We start from the raw sequence: 19835 nt of genomic DNA on the forward strand, positions 1-19835 counted from the left end.
TAACAGGTACATAAGAGTATCAGAGGGGTAACCGTGTTAGTCTGGATCTGTAAAAAGCAACAGAGAGTCCTGTGGCACCTTTAAGACTAACAGATGTATTGGAGCATAAGCTTTTGTGGGTGACAAAAGTGGGTATTCACTCATGAAAGCTTATGCTCCAATACATCTGATAGTCTTAAAGGTGCCACAGGACTACATAAGAGTAGTTACCAGCCATTTTCTAAAGATAGTGTCTAAAGATTTCCATCACTGGAAATGACGAGTGGATGTTTTTCCAGTTCAAAGACATTAATTAAAGATAGTTCTACAGCCTGTGTTACACAGGAGGTCAGACTAGACAATCACAATGGTAATACCCCAGTTTTCACCTGGTTCTCTGTTTCCATCCCAGGATTCTGGTTTCCTTCCTCCTTCAAATCGGGGAAACTCATCTGGAGTGGGAAGTAGACCCTTTCGGCCTCCTGCAAAATAAGAAACATAGGACATGAGACACTGTACTGATTAACTATATTAACAACTTCTGCGCTATTGTCACTGACTTTCACATGGGTTTCAGTTTGGAAGAATGTTCACTTACCTCTCGGAGTACCTCGACCTCGCCCCCGACCACCATGATCTCTTCCTCTTGAGTTCTCATCTGATGAGTTAAAATTGTCTTCTGGCCCAAAGTCTTCTGGCCCAGGAAAACTATCCCTTCCCCTGGGTCCCCGCCCCTCATGTCTTGAGGGTGCTCCTCTTCTGAAACTGCAAGAAAGAACATGGTACAAACACGGTTTTTATGCAGAATTTAATCACTAATGAACTAAAGGGTAATTTTCAATTTAATAATTAAACTTGTGTCTGAAATGTTTACCTACTATCGTTACAACACCTACAATTATTAGCACTGGAAGAGATTAGTGGGGGAAAAAAGCTTCTTGTTTACTTTGTGCTTATTCATTTTCATTGTTTCCCCTCTTCAATTTCCTCCTGTTGTTTGTTCAGTCTTTCACATAGGAACAAGGAAGAGAAAAAGACTGACTAGACTTCAGGTAGACAGTGTCCATTTAATGAAAAGTGAAAGGTTAGGGAGTGATGGTGGGTGTGGGTAAAGAGAGGTTCAAGTTCAGGGCCAATTTTTTTTTTCAAAGTGGGATGAGTGAAATTCCTTAAAATGTGATGTGCTAGCACCTATATTTTTTTAAAAAAAGCCATTTCCCTAGTATTGAAACCAAAAGTAAAAATACAAGTAACAAGAGAGAGTCATTCCATGGCTAGATAGAAGAATTTTAATTTCTGAATCTTACTCAATTTGGTTTCTTTTGCTGGCATAAAATTATCTAAAGTTTATACAGCAACTTTTATCCCGAAGGGTCTCTGTAAGATTTACAAATTTAGCAACTGATTCTGGAGTGCAGCCACCTCTGTGGTGATGGCAACTGTTTAACAGTACATAGCAATATACTGCAACACGAAGAACAGTTTATTCAGTTGAAATACTGGGGGATTTAGTCTGGCAGAATATAGTTATCCAAACTCATTTTGGTCAGAGTAGTGAAGTAACACTTCCTTGTAAGACGTACCAGGGGATCTTTAATGGCTTGATGTGATCAGGACCTTAATTTATATCTTATCTTAAAGAAGCGCAATCACCATGCTGAGATATTAATTCAGAATTTCTTCAGAGAGAAGAGTATATCCTACTGCACCACTTTTTGTAGCATCTAGAATCTTGTCTAGACACTAGATAATTTTGCAAAAACAACGAGGAGTCCTTGTGGCACCTTAGAGACTAACATATTTATTTGGGCATAAGCTTTCGTGGGCTATAATCCACCCCATCAGATGCATGGAGTGAAAATTTTGGTATTTACAGCACCTGGAATGTATGTAAAACACTGTCCTTGCACAAAGGTGTTTGTAATGTTTCGCACATTCTAAGTACAATTCCAACAGAGTGCACCAGCTCAGTTTGTTGTAACTGTTTCAGTGCACACCAGCTCAGAATAGCTTCTGTACCAGCATACATGAAAAGTTAGGTGGTGCAGCTATTCTAGGTTCAATTAGTGCTCAAAATGCAGTTCCACAATACTCCTGGCCACCCTGCTGTGACAGCTCTGACAACTCAAAGCATTGTCTCTGCCCACTTGCTTCCATCCCATCCCAATTCCATACCAGCCAAACTGCAGCAGAGGTGGTACTCAGACTGTCTTGGCTTTGTGCAACATCCCCTTCCCCCATCTCATTAAAGACACAGTGCATCCTATTACAAGCAAAGCTTTAAATACTTTTATTTAGGATTTTAACAACAGTAACCTTATAATTACAAATTTAAATATTTGTAACAGTAGTCATAACACAATACAATATTTTTAAACTTGGTGATACATTTTTTTTAAATTAACACAATAGATCTCCACCTCCTGGAAAAGACAAACACAATACAGAGATGAGGAAGCTGTGCCTGGAGAGGTACAGCAGTGGTTGAAGGGAGTGCTGTGCATGGACAATGAACCATTTTACAGTCATTGAGATTATTAGGGCAGACAAACTGAACAGTTTCAGGAACAAATGGTTCCATAACACTTAGCAATACTATTTAACCTTGGAACAGCACAGTTCTCTAATGTAGACCAATCCTACATGTTCTTTAGAGAGTCTCCCATTTAAATACTGACTAGGTTGTCTGAAGCTGTTTAGCTTGTGAGATCTTATGATCACAAGACAAGGTCCTATGACAGCCAGGATCAATGCCTTACTTCCTGTTTTTCAAGCAATTTAATGGCCAAAGAATTCAGTTTGGAGTTCTATCATCACTATGCTGGACACAGTCATAGCCCCTAATTTGGGCTCATAAATACCCTTTTTCAAATCACAGTCACATATGAAACTCTGACTGGTGTAGGGCTCAGTTTCTGTTTGACAAGTCTCAAATTCTCTTTCATGAGACATAGGAACTTAATTTACAGAACTACATACTGTGCAGAATAACAGGAAAAAAAATAGGCAGGTCTCTGCAGCAGAAGCATCATGTTGATGTGCACAAGTGGAGTAGGAACAGGACAGGGATGAAAGGACAGGAAACCAGAGAGAGAGATAAACACATACATACCACTCATGCATAATCAAACCAGTTATAGTGTTTAAACTCAAAACTAAATGAGTGGTTTGGAATTCTTGGGATCACCCCATAAAATCTCCAGTATTTAATGTCTATTTCACCTCTTCACTTGCTCAAATAATTTAAGTTTGCTAATCAGAATACTTCTTATAGTTCTATGATGATTGTCTCTAACCAATCTAACTGTAAAAATGTTCTCTTATTTTGATCCCTGGTACTGCGACAATAGAATCTTTCCCACTTCAAAGGTCAAACTTACAGGTCTGCAGTTTCCTGGACTCTTCTCTTGAGGCCTTTTTAAAATCAGAATGACACATTAGCTTGTTCTCAGTCCTCTGACCCTTACGTCCAACAAAGGGTTAAACCCCCCCAGCTACAGCTATAGTTTAATTTAGTCTGCCATCTCTTTCAGAATTCTGGGATTCAGACCATTCAGCTCTGGAGTTCTCTGTTTTCAGTTACTCTAATTTATTTTTAAAGGTGTTTAGAGGTTACCTTTGTTTAGTTATTGTTCATTTCTTTTCATACACCTCACACAATAGGAAGGTACATCTTACAAGTTAGGTAGCAAGTAGCTAAAAGGAGAGCGGTATAGGTGTAAAGTAAAAGGAATCTAAGAAAATTATTTAAAAAGCTAACTAAAAGAGAGGATTGTACATTATGTGAAGACAACAATAAGTTTTTACATATATATATATATGCAGTAGGTTAATGAGAGGTTTAAACCCTGAGAAGCCAAATTCTGCTCTCAATTATACTAGTGTAAATGTGGAGTAACTTCAATGTCAGTGAACTTCACAGACTTTTAAGGAATTATTCCATATTTAGTGATTAACTAGAAGCAAAACTTTTTCCTTTGAGGTTTACTCAGGGCAACTTGGTGAGTGATGAGATGACTATTGCTAGGAAACTAGATTATTTCTGTTTGTGTTTTTCACCTGGTAGTCAGAAAGAAATATGTCAGAAAGCGAAATAAGACTCCTAAGAGCAAAAACATGAGAAAATAGTCTTGACAGTTCAAAAGAGGGCAGTATCCATGCCCCTTGTCCTTGATAGTAGGTTCACTGTTCCTGCTCCCTAACTGTATATTACATCTCACTCAGATACACTCTATACTCATGCTGTAGTTTGTGATTGGAGGCAAAGTATCAATCTCCATATCTAGTGTTCAAAAGTCTGTCGCTTCAGTGTGGAAATCTCTGACTTTCCAGTTTCCTTTTCACTCTTGTCAATATGATCTCAAATCTTCGGCCTGCATCACCCGATCTTCTCTACAGATTTCCTCCCTTCTCTTTACTTACTGTATACAGGCACTGAAGCTGTTCTGTGCAATGAATTTTTTCAAGTTCTCTTCTATTACTGAATGATTTTATGGACTCTATACTCAGGTACATTAGAGTTTTCATTTCCTTATTGGTTTCCAGTTTATAAATCTGAAATAGATAGACTCCTTATGAAAAGGAAACCAGGGAGGAAGATCCCCTCCAGTTACCTTTACCCAAAAGCACCGAATGAACTTGTTCTTACCTTTCATCCCGTCTTCCCCGGAATCTTGCATCGTCAGGTTCTCGCAGATATCTCTCATCAGAGGGTCTCCGTCCTTCCCAAGGCCCAGGAGGCCCACGATTTGGGCCCCCTCCTTCAAAGTCCCTGTGATCAGGGGGAAAGGGAGGCCCTGGGCCACCTCGTCTCCATTTCTCGTCTTGTAACAGTGGGCCTCCTCGCCCCTCAAATTCACGCAACCGGTGGCCAAATCGCTTATCTGGATGAAAATCATCTGGTCGATCAAAGTCATCATGAAAATCTGGGTGAGGTCCTCGTCTATCAGGCAGGCCCCTGTTGTCCCTACCATCACCCCACTCCTGGCCACCTCGGAATGGCCCTCTCTCAGGACCATGATCTGGACCACCACTGTTTTGGTCATGCCTTCTTTCTGAGAGAGGGCCCATGTGATGGTTTGGTGGGCCACGGTTGTCACCTGAAGTGAAAGACACAGCAGATTTCTGTGATGTTTTCTAAAAACATTCCAGGAAACTGTCTAGTTTTTATAATTCTATGAAAACACACATTAAAACACTAAGTCATTTGTTGGAAGGTTTTCCACCATATTCTTACCAGAGTCCTGAGCATAACCCCCATGTGCACCTACCCCACATGCTGTGTTAGGGCTTCATACATCTAGAGGCACCTCACTGGATGTTACTCTCTTTGGAGGGTTATTTAAGATGTTTAGTTACCTTTATTAGGGCCAGGTCCTTGGTTGTGAGGGGCAAGACGGCCTTGTCCTCCCTGCTGCCCCAGTCCTGGTATCAATGGTGGGGGACCTGGGTTCTGTCCTTCCTGCAAAACCCAAGAGGCCATGTGGTTTCCATGTATTATACACAATATTAACTCTCAAAATTACAGCAAGAGGGCAGTAACAAATTTGATAAATGTTACATATAGTGGACATCTTCAAAGATCTCCAAATGCTAAATACAGAAACATTCATGGATCTTGTAACCATTTGATTCTAATATCTAATACCTTCAAGTACTCAAATGGGGCTAATTGTGAAGTAAAGTGTGCTACTCAATGTGAATAACAGTGTGTGTGGGGGGAATAATGAATGAGAATGTATATACAGAATTTATACCTTCTATTGGTTTGAAAGCAAATTTAAAACTGAAATTTTGAAGCTGACATAAAAACATGTTCCAGGTTCAAAGTATTCAACCATTTTAAACAGTAACAGTGTATTTACATTAAAATGTATTAACAAAACATCACTGACAGTGTTGTAATAATTGAAAGTGTCATCACTGTTATTGCCAGAACAGATGCAAAACCTACAGATATATTTCTGCTACTACAATGATCAATACCCTCCATAACACACCTTTCAAGATCCATGGGTCCTACACATGCTTATCACATGTGGTGTACCTCATCTAGTACATCAAATGCCTAACAACAATTATGTGGGTGAAACCAGACAATCACTATGCTCTTGAATAAATTTACACAGAAAAATGATAAAAGACAAAAACACTTTGTTACTCAAGGGTGAACACTTTTCACAAAGTGATCACCTCACAACTGACGCCTCAGTCTTCATCATCAAAGAAAACCCACACAATACCTTCAAAAGACAAGCCTAGGAACTTAAATTCATAACTCTGCTAGACACTGAAAATCATGCACTCAACAGACACACAGGTAGCGTGACCAGATGTCCTGCATTTATAGGGACAGTCCCGATATTTGGGTCTCTCTCTTATATAGGCGTCTATTACCCCCTCACCCTCTGTGCTGATTTTTCACACTTGCTTTCTGGTCACACTACATACAGGTTTTATGGCTCATTAAAACAATACGTACCTGACTAACCCTCCTATGTCCTATGACTGCAGAGATGTTAATTGCCCACTTCATGTTAACTGGTCTCCTGAAATGTGTTATGCTTAATTTATCCCACCTCATATTGAGCTGTAATACTTTGGTCACCTTTTCTAGACCTGAAAAAGAGCTCTGGGAAGCTTGAAAGCTTCTCTTCCACTCACAGAAGTTGGTTTAATAAAAGCTACTACCTCACCCACATTGTCTCTCTCTCATATCCTGGGACCAACGTGTCTACATCAACACCGCAAACAATGTATAACTAACATTTCTGAACTTCTCAGTGCTTAACTATGCAATGTTAACAGTTTTTGGTATTTATTCATACACAAACACACATGACTCTGCTTATTAGCAATCCTTTGGAGGATAGCGGGGAGGGATAGCTCAGTGGTTTGAGCATTGGCCTGCTAAACCCAGGGTTGTGAGTTCAATCCTTGAGGAGGCCACTTAGGAATCTGGGGCAAAAATTGGTCCTGCTAGTGAAGGCAGGGGGCTGGACTCGATGACCTTTCGAGGTCCCTTCCAGTTCTAGGAGATTGGTATATCTCCAATTATTACCTTTATTACCTTTAAAAGATTGCCATTATTCGACAGTTGCTAATAAGCGAAAGTCAGGTTTGCGAGGTTGCATCCAAAGGTGGAAGTGCTGGGATATGCTGATACTGGGCCCCAGGATATTCCGCCGCTGTGGGAAGGGGGGCTGCTGCCCAGATACTGGAGCTTTCTATGGAGAGTGGGGATGCTGGGGGTCCATGGGGCTGTCTAGTACCTCTTCCTATGCTCTCCAGGCTGCGTCCTGATCTGGCATCTGGGGCATGGGCTTGACTTGTCCCAGCACACCTGCTCCATACGGAAAGCAGGCAGCTTTGCAGGGCTGCCAGCTAGGGAAGCTGGGACAAAGCTGCAGCCTGCATCCCACTTTCTCCCCCCATAAATATATGTAGACACATACGTACATACACACATTCTTCTTATTAACACAAACATATTTACATACTCTCGGTTTGATCCAGCACCCATTGAAGTTAGTGGAAAAACTGCCATTAATTTCAATAGATATTGGATCAGGCCCTCTATTTGCATTTTTTTTTTTCCAGCAAACCAGCAAACTTCAAAGCCCTGGAGACTGTGGCTCCTTTATTGGTTTTACCTCCACTCCCACATATACATAAAGAAGTACACGTGACAGGTCTGTGGCCATAAAAAAATCACATCACAGATTTGTGAAATCTGGTCTCTGGTCGCCTAGCTCTGAAGGCAGAGTGGAGAGCAGCGGCTGCTGGCCAGGTGCCCAGGTCTGAAAGCAGCGCTGCCACCAGCACCAGCACAGAAGTAAGGGTGGCAATACCATGCAGCCACTGCTCTCCCATTTCCCAGCTTCGGACAGCGCTGCTGCCAGCAGCAGTGGAGAAGTAAGGGTGGCAATAACACAACCCCTAATAGGCCTGTGATACCCTTTTGGGTCAGGGCCCGCAGTTTGAAAAACGCTGTGGAGAAATCACACATTTTTCATGGGTTGGTCACAGCATAAATAGCAAATTTCACAGATGTGTAACATATCTGCAAAATTTGCTATTTATGATCAACACATGAAAAATGTGAGATTTCTCTGCAATTTAAGTAGACCCCCTAACAATAATTCCATATGGGGATTCAGGAACAGGCACAGTATTTCAGACGACTCTTAACTTTTTTTTAACTGAGCTGTAAATCCATGCCAGTTTAACGTTTAAAAAGAAGTTGTTTAGTCATATGAAGACAAGTAAAAATCTACAAAAAAGGCTTGTGAAAAACACCACACTCATTTCTCAGAAATGGCTAGATGGAAGTTTACAAAAATTTTCCTAAAAAAATTCACCTGTACGGCTGAGAATAAGTATGAGAAATTTGCTTAAGTCAACTTTTCTGAATTTTTTCTCAGAGGCTCCCTGTATTCAAGAGTTCAGTGTGGGGACTCCTCTATCTTAATTAGATAACAGAATTATTTTGAGGTTAAATATTTTCTTGCAAGACATTAATTCTATATCAGTATTAGTAATCCTTCCTTCTCTATCTTTATTATTGCTGTTTCAAGCTACATAACTGTCTTCATTAACTTATAGGTACTGGTGCTTCATTATTTTCCAACTGCACTTATCCTTCGGAACCCCACCTCTTGCTATTGAGGGTTCATACTGTGTAACTATAATACTCAGCATATCCTTCCTACATTCCCAACACTTTCAGCATTATGCTGACTCAGACGTACCTGATTGAATGGGACACGAGGCCCATCACCAAGCAGAGGGGTTTTCTGCTGCTGGAAAGGTAGAGGACCCTGGGGAGGATGTGACCCCCTTGAAGGATTCTGCTGTCCCGGAGGTCCCGATGGTCCTTGCATACTTCCTTGAGGCCCAACTAAAGAATTCTTTGGAGGCCCCTGCTGGCCTTGTGCACCTGGTGGCCCACGTAATTCCTGTGGAGGTCCTAACATTGAACCTTGAGGTGGGGGTCCCTGTAGGCCCCTCATCTCCTGGGGACCATGTCCAAGTAAACCACCCTGCATGTGAGGTCCTCTCATTTCTTGCGGATGACCCATCATCATCCCTTGTGGAGCAGGTCCCTGATTATCACGGGGCCCTGATGGACCCTGCATCCCTCTTGGATTAAGTCCCATCAAAGGCCCTTGAGATATAGGGCCTTGCATCCCTTGAGATCCTGGACCTCCTTGCATTCCATGAGGAAGAGGAGGCCCTTGCATTCCTCTTGGACCAGGTGGCCCCTGCATTCCTTGACCACCAGGGGGACCTTGAGGACCTAAGTGACCTTGTGGCCCTAAATGAGTCTGAGACCCAGGTGGACCTTGTGGTCCTAAGTGACCTTGGGGGCCAGAATTACCCTGTGGACCCGGTGGCCCTTGAGGCCCCATGGGCCCATGAGGTCCAGGATGTCTCTGCATTCCTTGATGCCCATGTAGATCCTGAGGCCTTTGAAGTCCTTGTGGAGGTCCCTGGGGACCTGCAGGTCCTTGTGGTCCCATGAAGCCTTGCGGACCTCCCGATCCTTGATGTAATGGAGGACCTTGGGGTCCCATTTGTCCCTGGGGTCCTCCAGGTCTAAACTGTCCCTGTGGACCAGGGGGTCCCATTTGAGGCATATTCATTGGCATCTGCTGAGGTGGAATGGGCTGCTGAAATCCTTGAGGCATCTGCGACATTGGGCCTTGTCCTGGGAAAGGCTGGGGTCCATGCAGAGGGCCTCCTGGAGGTGGTGCCTGCTGCTGGACTTGCTCTGCTTGCTTTTGTGCAAGTCTCTCAATCTTCAGTTGCTGCCAGAAACAAATTACACGTTTAAACAGGCTGCACATACATGTATGTAGAACTACTGGAAAGCAGACAATCATTTCACTTTTGGGAACAAGGGAACTCTGAACAAAGCTTTAACACTTTTAACCTGACTGATAAATAGAGATACAATTAAAAAGAATAAGAACTCAACAGGATAAAGTTAACTGAAATGCTGCCAACTCATCATCAGTGTCACAATAAGCCAACCTCATAGTTTGGTGGTCACGTTCAGTATTTACTTGCCCTTATTTAATTTTCAATTTATTTCAGCAATGCTTTTAATTATACTCACCACTAAGAAGTGCTATTTTAATAATTTTTAATGAAGTGCACCATATATTTCACCTAACTTCTGCTTTCTTCTCTACAGTGATTAACTCTGCTTTCCACCACTTCCTCTTTTTGTCTTTTATCCAAGCACACTCACTCGGTTGGTATTTGCTATAGTTTAACTTTCCTTACATACCTCCAAGAGCTGTGGGTTGGTGTACTGAAGTGCTGCCATTTCCTGCTCGATCTCTGCTTGTGTTTTCTTTTTCTCCTCCAGTTTAATATCCTCCTTTCTGTCATTCATCAGCTCAGGTGGAGCAGGGATAGGGACCTTATTCTGCATCCAAGCCTATAAGGGAAGTGAAGATATAAAATCAAAATACTTACTATTTTAGGTAGTAATCTGGGATTGGAGAGATTTACCCAAATATTTTATTCTCAAGTGTTCATGAACTGGAACTGGTCTAGTGTATTATTCTGCACTGGATACTGATCTATAGAAGCTAGAATTTGGAGTGTTGTATCAGGTACAGGCTATTGATAGTTGGGCTAAAATAAGTTTAGTCTGATGTATCATTGTGTATCATGTACTTACCTGTTGAAACTGTGCTGGGATTGGTTTCGCATAGGGCACTTTTTTCTGTGGCACTTTCTTTTGGTCCTTTTGCATCACCTCCTCCATTCCCCAGTCCAGCCCTGGGATTGTCATCTCAATTTCATTTGACTCATCTTTCCCTTGAACGTGAGGAGGAACAGCACAGTCCGCATACAAATGAAGATGAAGAAATCTTGTTAGTTTTTTGAGACTCTACTTAAACAAGGGGACCAGGAAACCCTGTTCATTTCCCTCTTAACATTGAAAACATTCACTATACAGGATGTCAGAGAAGTTCAATGTGAAAGAAATACATAGCTGTTTAGTACATTTCACTTTCTTTCTCCTCAGGCCCCCATGACAGATGAGAAGAATGAGAAAGAGCCGACCAGTAGCTGAATAGCTTATGAAAACGAGCCTGCATGCATCATTTCTCCCTCTTACCCATCTGCTCTTGTTCCATGGCTAGTTTCAGTTGCTCAGGTATTCCCATCCCAGGAATCACTGCAAGGCTGTTGGGTTCAAGGTCATCTAGAGGTGGAAAACAAATAGACTGATTTCAGCAAGGATTTTAGATCAGTAATGTCTTTCCTGGAAGTTGTCTTATTATTTGATACAATTTTTGCATACAGTTAGATTCCCTACATATTTCACAGATGCTGGGGCACATTTTATCTCACTCAGGAACTGCAAGATATTAAAATAAGACCTAGAAATTCAGAGATGGAAAACCACCCATAAGATTACAACAAATGTCCTTTCAGCAAAGCTGCTTCTGTGAAAGAGACTGGAAAGCATGTTTCTTTCCCCAATACAATTCCCTGTTGCACTTTCATAAATATAGATAAAATGAAAAATTAATGGAAAATTTTGATCTAAAAAAATTCTGGGATACAATGTAATCAATTATCTGAATGAAAAAGACAAACCATGGGACAGGAGGGGAGATGGGCAACCCTGAAAGACCTGACATTGCCAAGAAAAAGCCTTAAAAGAGGGAAAAGACTTAAGATAAAGGAATTTTGAGTCCAGTTCAATAATTTAAAAGGTTTTCCTGTGCTCTGTAGCTCAGGATTGTGGGAGATCTTGAAGTCACATGCTGAAGTTTTCAGGAGGCAGAACAAACTGGGAATTTTCCCAGAGGGAGAGCCAAACCTCCTTCCTGTGATTGACAGAGCTGGTCCTACCTCCTGGAGCTGCAGAACAAAAGAAAACTCATTGTTGGAATGGGGACCTAGACATAATGGAGAATGAGAGATTATCCCACTAAAAAAAAATTCCTCATCTACCCAGTCACCAATGCTATTATATTTCATCATGTCACCCAGAAACTGGATTAGAAATGTATCTAAGCACTCTGGGCTTGCTCCTGACACCAACCCTCCATTCTTCTGAATTCATGGCAATAGCCTTACCATATTCCACACCATCCTCTGACATTCCTGGCAACAGGTTCAGGTTGTAACGATCTCTCATTTTATCTCCAGGTCGATTTCGAGTCCAGAATTTGCTGTCAAAATAAGAGTGTGATATGAACTTGCTGAAAGTGTTGGGAGATTCGTTATTTTTAGTTGCCATATTGTCTCTTCCTACTTCTGCATTTTATCACAATACCTTGATTATCTAGATTTTCAAGGCCTTATTCATCAGGCTCCTATTTGGACTAAACATCAGGTATGATTAAAAAGTTACTCAACTCTCACATTCTAATATGTTTAAAAACACTTAGATTTCAGAGTGGTAGCCATATTAGTCTGTATCAGCAAAAACAACGAGCAGCACCTGTGGCACCTTAGAGACTTACAAATTTATTTGGGCATAAGCTTCCATGGGCTAAAACCCACTTCATCAGATGCATGGAGTGGAAAATACAGTAGGGAGATATATATACACAGTACATGAAAAGATGGGAGTGTGTGTGGGTGGGTGGGGAGTTCTAAAGAGAAACTGCAGAACTGGAATTAATTAGCAAACTGGACACCATCAAATTAGGCCTGAATAAAGACTGGGAGTGGATGGGTCACTACAAAAACTAAAAACTAATTTCCCCATGCTAATTTCTCCCTACAGTTACTCACACCTTCTTGTCAACTGTTTGAAATGGGCCACCCTGATTACCACTACAAAAGTGATTTTTCCCTCCTGTTGATAATAGCCTACTTTAATTGAATTGTCTCAGTAGAACTGGCCCCTGACTTGGTAAGGCAACTCCCATCTTTTCATGGTGGGTGGGTGGGTGGGTGGGTGGGGGTGTGGGTGTGGGTGTGGGTGTGTGTGTGTGTGTGTGTGTGTGTGTGTGTGTGTGTGTGTGTGTGTGTGTGTGTGTATATATATATATCTTCCTACTGTATTTTCCACTCCATGCATCTGATGAAGTGGGTTTTAGCCCACGAAAGCTTATGCCCAAATAAATTTGTTAGTCTCTGCGGTGCCACAAGTACTCCTCATTGTTTTTACTTAACAGATAGTGGCTGTGAGAACTGAAGAACTCTCTGTATTGACAGACTGGACACAAGACTGCCATACTCCCAGTCCTCTTCAATAGCCCTTGCTATTCTTAGCAGCTACTGATGGGCTATCGTTCTTGTGACATGCACTTCTGTGCAGATTCACTCCGCTTATAAAATATAACTGTTGCACCATTTATAGCGTTTCCATCCTAGAAGATTTAAAGTACATCACAAAGTATATGCTTAGAGCACCCCTGTGGGATGGAGGGTGACATCTGATTAGCACAAGACTAGTGGATGGGGCAAATGTTGAGGAAGCTTTAAGAAGAAATATTTTCTGTCAAAGACAACAGAAAAACCTCTCAAAAGTTCCATATGATATTTTTGTGACCATGGAGGTCTGGTAGGCCCTCAAATTTTAAAGTTTCCGCCAAGAGGAATGAGAGGCTAGACTTTAATTCTACCCTATGCTGTAAAAAGGTCAGTGCTTCTCCAAACAGAACACCTTAGTCTCTCTCTGCATCTTTGCTTTCTTAGATTTGGGTTGTTCCTGCTATCGAACCAGCCATCTCAGGCTTTTTCCCAGTTTTTAAACTGTGTGCGCCCCTGAAATATTTGTTTAAATACTTGAAAATACCTGGTATGGTCATTTGAGCCTGAGCATAGAATGTGTCCAAGAGGATGCCAAGCCAGACTCCAGATCATTCCCTCATGGGCCATTTCCATTCCGCCAACCTCCTTCTCCACTCTGAAACATCACACAGTTATCACACAGAAGAACCCAGTATAAGGGATTTAAAAAATATATGTATTTATTTTGCTACTCAGTTGCTCATGGCTTTCTATATGATGCTCATTTTAGGCCTCAGTTATTTTTCACTCATTTAAATCTGCTGTTCTGGGACTCTCAGTGGAGCAATGTCAAATACTTAAAAAAAAACAAAACTTGTTTTGAAAAACATATTTACAGCATCACCAGCAGATGCTTCAGTATAGGCTGGGAATTTCATCCTTTTCATTACCACCTTCATGAGACTGAAATGGAAACTCTTCTATATGGATTAGTATCTGTACAAGACTAATTACATCTTCACAAACAGATTTTCACATAAATGCATTTCTGTGGAAAAATTAAAAGTAGAAGTATATCCCCAAACTACCATGTTCAGGCACTCAAAGATATACATGAGGCAAGGCTATATCATATATGCACATATAACAATAAAGATTCAAGTGGTGAAAATATAAATTATGTTTACTATGATGATATCTAACACTGCGTAAACTAAATTTCTCCATGTTGATGAAAAAGGTACTTACCCAACATGCCAGAACAACAAAGAGCCATCGGAACCTCCACTGGCAAAAAGCCCTTCATGAACAGGGTGCCAGGCCACAGCTAAAATGCAAAAATTCATAATCAGGAATCTCTAGTGAATGTTTAACTGTACCTCAAAGCCTAATCCCAATTCACTCATAACGGTAGTATGAAATGGAATTTATTCTGACCTGTGGCCTCTTTCTTGTGACCCCTGAAGACTTGGAGCTCTTCTTTCAGGTTTCGGATGTCAAAGAGCTTGCAGAGGTGGTCACGAGATGCTGTAAGTAGCCAATTCCCATTCAGGTTCAACTTTACCTCCATCACTGTGTTTTTATGAGCGTGTCTGGAAGTAGAGGTAGAAAAAGACTAACTGGCTAGAAGTCAGACATCTCCAATAGAATAACCTATGTGCTTCTATACAGAGGGCCTGGGTCTATGTTTTAAGGTTGGCCTTTTGCTCCCTGTACGTATAGGACCTGGAGGTACACACACAGACATGTTTCTTATTACTCGAGGATACAGGGCTGGCTCCAGTGTTTAGGCGCCCCAAGCGGCGAAAGGAAAAAAAAAAAAAGCCGCAACCGGCAGCACTTCAGCGGCAACTCTACCGCCGTCGCTTCATTCTTTGGCGGCAGGTCCATCCCTCTGAGAGGGACCCGCCGCTGAATAGCCATACATGCTGCCCCTTTCTGTTGGCCGCCCCAAGCACCTGCTTGCTGCACTGGTGCCGGCCCAGCGAGGATAGTAACTTCTGCTGGTTTAATTAGGCATAAGTTTAACTAGGTACCAGCAGTAGCTCAGGAGAACTCTGGTGACATGAAGCTTGTGAACAAGTGGAAAGACAACTTACACAAGGAATGGATAAACAAGGTCTTCAGATCAAATTATGTTTACCCTCTAGATTTCCTGACCCGACTAGATGGCCTGCCCCTATTGCAACTGTTATGTATGGTTGAAGAGACCTGGTCCTAGAGGGGGGCAACTGAAAACAGAATAATCAAGAGTCCAAGCAGTTTTGCCCCTTCTGACCTGAGCAAAACCTCAGGTCATAACTTACAGTGTGGCAAGGCTCTGGCCAGTTTTTGGATCCCAAAACTTGATAGGCTGTTGGCTGTCTTTGCTTCCTGATACAACCAATCCCTTTGTTGGATGCCAGTCAACACATTTCACATCTGCCCCATGCCCTGTTGGGAATACAAAGTTGCTCATTTAGGGATTTCAGAGAAAAACTATTTCACAAAATTTTCAGTTATGTAATTTGTGAACTAAAATCCTGTCTAGCCCAAAATGGGATGAAAAAACACACAGAGCATGGCGTGATCTTAAACTCCATAGTGCTATTTAAAAATAGCAGTCATTTGTTTTCTGTATTGCATTACACTCCTCCTTACAAATAACTTGAAATAGTTTCCTTCTCAGCTTTCACAGTCTTTATTAGAAAACACAAAGTGGATTCCACCTATTTAATAACTGAAGTTTCAACTGGGCATATTTTTAGCCTTTGGTCCTAAACCATTGCGTAATGGTTATGTTAAACATCTCAGAAGAGTCCGTCTTGTAGTGGTAATGCAAAGTACATGGTTACATATTAGTTTGCTTTTGCAACTTTTTTGGGAATAAAGGCCCTATAATGTTATAATGTAAGCTATCTATTAACATCCACTACTGAAGCAGTATTGCAGCCCCTACAGAAAATTATAATAGGCAAAAGAAATTAGACCAGATGACTAAGATGATTTTTTTAACCTATTAATTTGGTTTCTCAAAGTCCCTTGCACCAGCCCAGATAACAAATTCACATTTTCCTAGCAGCAAATGAAGATAGGAAAAGAAAAATGTATGCTATCATTTCCCTAAACACCGCTGCCTCGATATAACGCCACCCGATATAACATGAATTTGGATATAACTTGGTAAAGCAGTGCTCCGGGGAGGCGGGGCTGCGCACTCCGGTGGATCAAAGCAAATTCAATATAACACGGTTTCACCTATAACGCAGTAAGATTTTTTGGCTCCCAAGGACAGCGTTGTATCGAGGTAGAGGTAATTAGATTGGCCGACCGGGCTCATTTAGAGAATCTGTATTGCTTAGGAAATACATTAACTCTTAAAATCAGACAAGAAAGAGTTCTCAACTGTTATTCACAGCAATATGGTGAGGTATCTGGGTTGGAATATAGGAATTTGGAGGAAAAAAATAAAAAGGAAAGAATAATTTCTTTCTACAATATCTCTCTATGCCAGCCCACTTAGTGGGAACGCCAACAGTAATGTTCAATGCCAAAAGACAGAGCAGATGGGTAGTTAGGGGAAAAGTGAGCATATGCTTTCCAAAGGCAGCTAGCGACTTACTTTCTAAGCTCTACAATTATTCTGAGATAGATATGTAAACCATTCTCACATCAGATGTATGAACTTTCTGATTTTTATGGGGCTGGACACAATGAGAAGAAAAAAATTTCTTGACTCAAGAGGAATGGGGAAACCACCTTGGGGAGGAAATGGGGAACAGCTTTAATCACTATTTTGTCCAGACAAGGAACACTACAGTAAAGAGCCTGACCCTCCTCCCTCACTCTCCCAGCAGACAGAACTGACCTTCCAATTTATAGGGCCACAAGCAAGAGCACCATCCTCAAGCTGCCAGAGCTGAGAATCTGGTCACAATTTGTCCCTACTACCAGAGTGGAGTCTTGTGGTGATGGTTTCCTCTCCTAGCAGAATCAGGTAGGGAGGCAAATGAAGCAACATCTTTTTGAATATGTTATGTCTAGGTCTTAGGTCCCAGGAGAACTGGGGGTGAACTGCATTCTAAACAAGGGTTTAACTGGAATAGCCCACTCTGTCAGAACCCAGAAGGCCCACTCTATATTGCAGCCAAAAGGGGCCACGCCACCCAGACAGATGTGTGCCCTGTGTAATTGAGGCAACTCAGGGTGACCCTTGGTGAACATTCGTATTCATTAACCACCAGAATAAAAGAGGACTTCAGCTCCAGAGGCAAGGATAGGCCGGACAGAGAAAACTTGGACCGAGGTAATGACAGCTGAATAGTTAATGCTGGGGAGATCATGTATTGTATGAAAATATGCTCACAGCAATGAGTTCAAATACACCATCACAGAACCCAGAAAATGCAGAAACACGCAGGCTAGCTCCAAATTTTACTAGAATTGGGTTGGCCTCTCTTGTTCCTAAAATAATCAGACTGAGTGAATTAGGAGTACTGAAAGGAGACAAAGGGCTATTTTCTTTCATCAGTAGGGCTTGGGATCCTGAAATCTGGATATGCGACTAATAAAGTCAGGCTTTTCTTTGAAGATTTCATATGCGTTAGGCCATTTTCCCTACAAAGACAGACAAAGGCAGTTTTAGATGCAAGATCATCAGCTCAAGTTCACAGCCACAACACCTGGAAGGTGGTAACAGATATGGCCATACTGTGGAAAAAAGCTTGCATAACACCACAAATAAGTCTTAAAAAAAGAAAAAAGAGGCTACTTGACATAAGGAACAAGCCTCAATATCTTCTTCAGACGCCAATTTCTGTAATCATCTTACCAAGGTCTTGGCCACATAAGCCATGTAGCACAGAGAACCCCAAACACTCTAGTATGTTACTCTAATATGAGTAGCTTGTCCTGCCAATTTAACAAGCACTGGGAAGTGGCCCTCAAGAAGAGATGGGTTTGGGGTATAACAGGAAAGTCAGAATCTTAGGGACAAAGAGAAACGCATCAGACTTATTCCTTGAGAGGGCATAAAGTCACCTGAAGGATCTAAGGGACTGCAGTTTCTTGTTGGGAGCAGTCCAATCCATGCCCAACATGTCCTGGACCACAGCAATAACTGGGAAAAACTTGTGTCCTTTTTAAGGCTAGTCAAAATAGCCCCAACATCCCTACCTTCAGGAGCATAATCTTTTAGACTCACAGTGCAGGTTACTTCCCTGGTTAGCAAAGTCAGATTTTGGAGGAATTCAACTAGCTGTTGGAAGGGATCCCCCCCATTCGCCCTTAGCTACAACTTTCCCAGGATTGGCGCCAATGAATGTGAGGAGAAAAAAATGAACTCTTTGCTATGACAGCCATATATTTGTAACTAGCTAATCTTGATAGATGAGGAGGACCAGTGTGGGAAGTTTTTAAAAGAAAAATGTAAAAGCTAAAAAGAGTAGCATGCAAACAGTAAAACAACTGATCAGGGTCATTGAAACAGACTCCTTTACAGGGAATAAGGGCATACCTTGCTGTTTTCCTCAGTTTGCTGATAGGGAGATTTATGTCCTATTGTCTGTGCTAACATAGAGGGTTGTGGAACAAAAATGTGTTTTTATTTAAAACATTAAAAGATAATCCAGTGGTTAGGGTACTGGCCTAGGACTGGGGGAGACCTGGGTTCACATTCCTGCTCTGCCACAGACTGCCTATGTGATGTTGGGTAAGTCACTTATCTTCTCTGTGTCTCAGTCCCCCATCTGTAAAAAAAATGGGGATTATAGTGCTTTCCTTCACAACACCCCTGTGAAGTACATTTTACATTAGAGTGTGAAGCACTAAGATACTATAGGTACCTAAGGTAGACAGACAGACCTTTTGAAGGATTTTAGACTTGATTAGCCTGTTCCAATCGTTGCATGGTGAGGTTCAGTATGTTAATATATTGTGCTTTTATGGGAAAGATGGATACTTTCAGACTTAAATTGACCTCCCTCCCAAAAAAAATTGACATAATAAACATACTCTCCTTAAAAAAGAAAAATACATAATTAATGTGGTAGAAGTATTGCAAAATTTAATATTCATATACTTACAAATTCACATAGCAAAAGGAGAAAATATATGCAAAAATGATCTGAAGATTGCTATAGGGAGAATATGAGACTTTGTATAATCTAAACACACTTAAAATAATGAATTAGTGTGGGAACATGAAATAGTCTAAAACTTGTTTTTAGATGGGCAAAAATCTGATGGATATAGCTTGTTCAGATTTTATATTGGTTGTTTTTTTTTGTGAAAAATATTGAGCATTAGTCAATTCCTAAAGAAGCCTAGATGCAAAGCAGTTATTTCTTTAAGAATTCTTTCTACAAGTAGAATAAGGTCCTGATCCATAACTCATAGCTGATTGAAGTAAAGGCCTTAGGTGACCAGTTAAAACATTGGATTATTAAACATGCTTCCACCCAATACACTTTCAGGATTGTGTTTTTAAAAGGTGAAAACTGCAACAAACTATAACTAGATAGGCTTAACTGCAGTAGTGTCTTATTGGCCAAATACAGCGTGTCACCAATGTGAAGAATTGTTTAATCTCAAATTATTGAAAATTTAATGATTTCTCCTACCCCTTTTTTTCATTTTTTTTTTGCAGCTATGACTTATTGCAC

The 19835-nt window shown here is 41.2% G+C and overlaps 1 protein-coding gene across 6 annotated transcripts in view; it reads right to left on the bottom strand.

The window, feature by feature from the left end:
- The window catches only part of WDR33 (WD repeat domain 33), a 110478-nt gene that overhangs the window by 4784 nt on the left and 85859 nt on the right, over positions 1-19835 (bottom strand). For 2 of the 6 annotated variants that reach the window (XM_045031043.1, XM_045031044.1), the window contains exons 8-21: positions 15501-15627; positions 14632-14786; positions 14443-14521; positions 13760-13870; positions 12088-12182; positions 11860-11868; positions 11117-11203; positions 10673-10812; positions 10274-10426; positions 8730-9788; positions 5338-5440; positions 4628-5078; positions 578-744; positions 369-461 (exon numbers count right to left, since the gene is read on the bottom strand). In XM_045031043.1, the coding sequence (XP_044886978.1) occupies positions 369-461; positions 578-744; positions 4628-5078; positions 5338-5440; positions 8730-9788; positions 10274-10426; positions 10673-10812; positions 11117-11203; positions 11860-11868; positions 12088-12182; positions 13760-13870; positions 14443-14521; positions 14632-14786; positions 15501-15627 (2829 nt within the window). Of the gene's footprint in view, positions 1-368; positions 462-577; positions 745-3414; positions 4534-4627; positions 5079-5337; positions 5441-8729; positions 9789-10273; positions 10427-10672; positions 10813-11116; positions 11204-11859; positions 11869-12087; positions 12183-13759; positions 13871-14442; positions 14522-14631; positions 14787-15500; positions 15628-18819; positions 18921-19835 lie in introns of those variants that run through there. The other 4 variants (XM_045031045.1, XM_045031046.1, XM_045031047.1 and 1 more) reach the window with 4 other exon arrangements.

Source organism: Mauremys mutica, chromosome 9 (assembly GCF_020497125.1).
Source record: "Mauremys mutica isolate MM-2020 ecotype Southern chromosome 9, ASM2049712v1, whole genome shotgun sequence".
Classification (NCBI taxonomy): Eukaryota; Metazoa; Chordata; order Testudines; family Geoemydidae; genus Mauremys; species Mauremys mutica.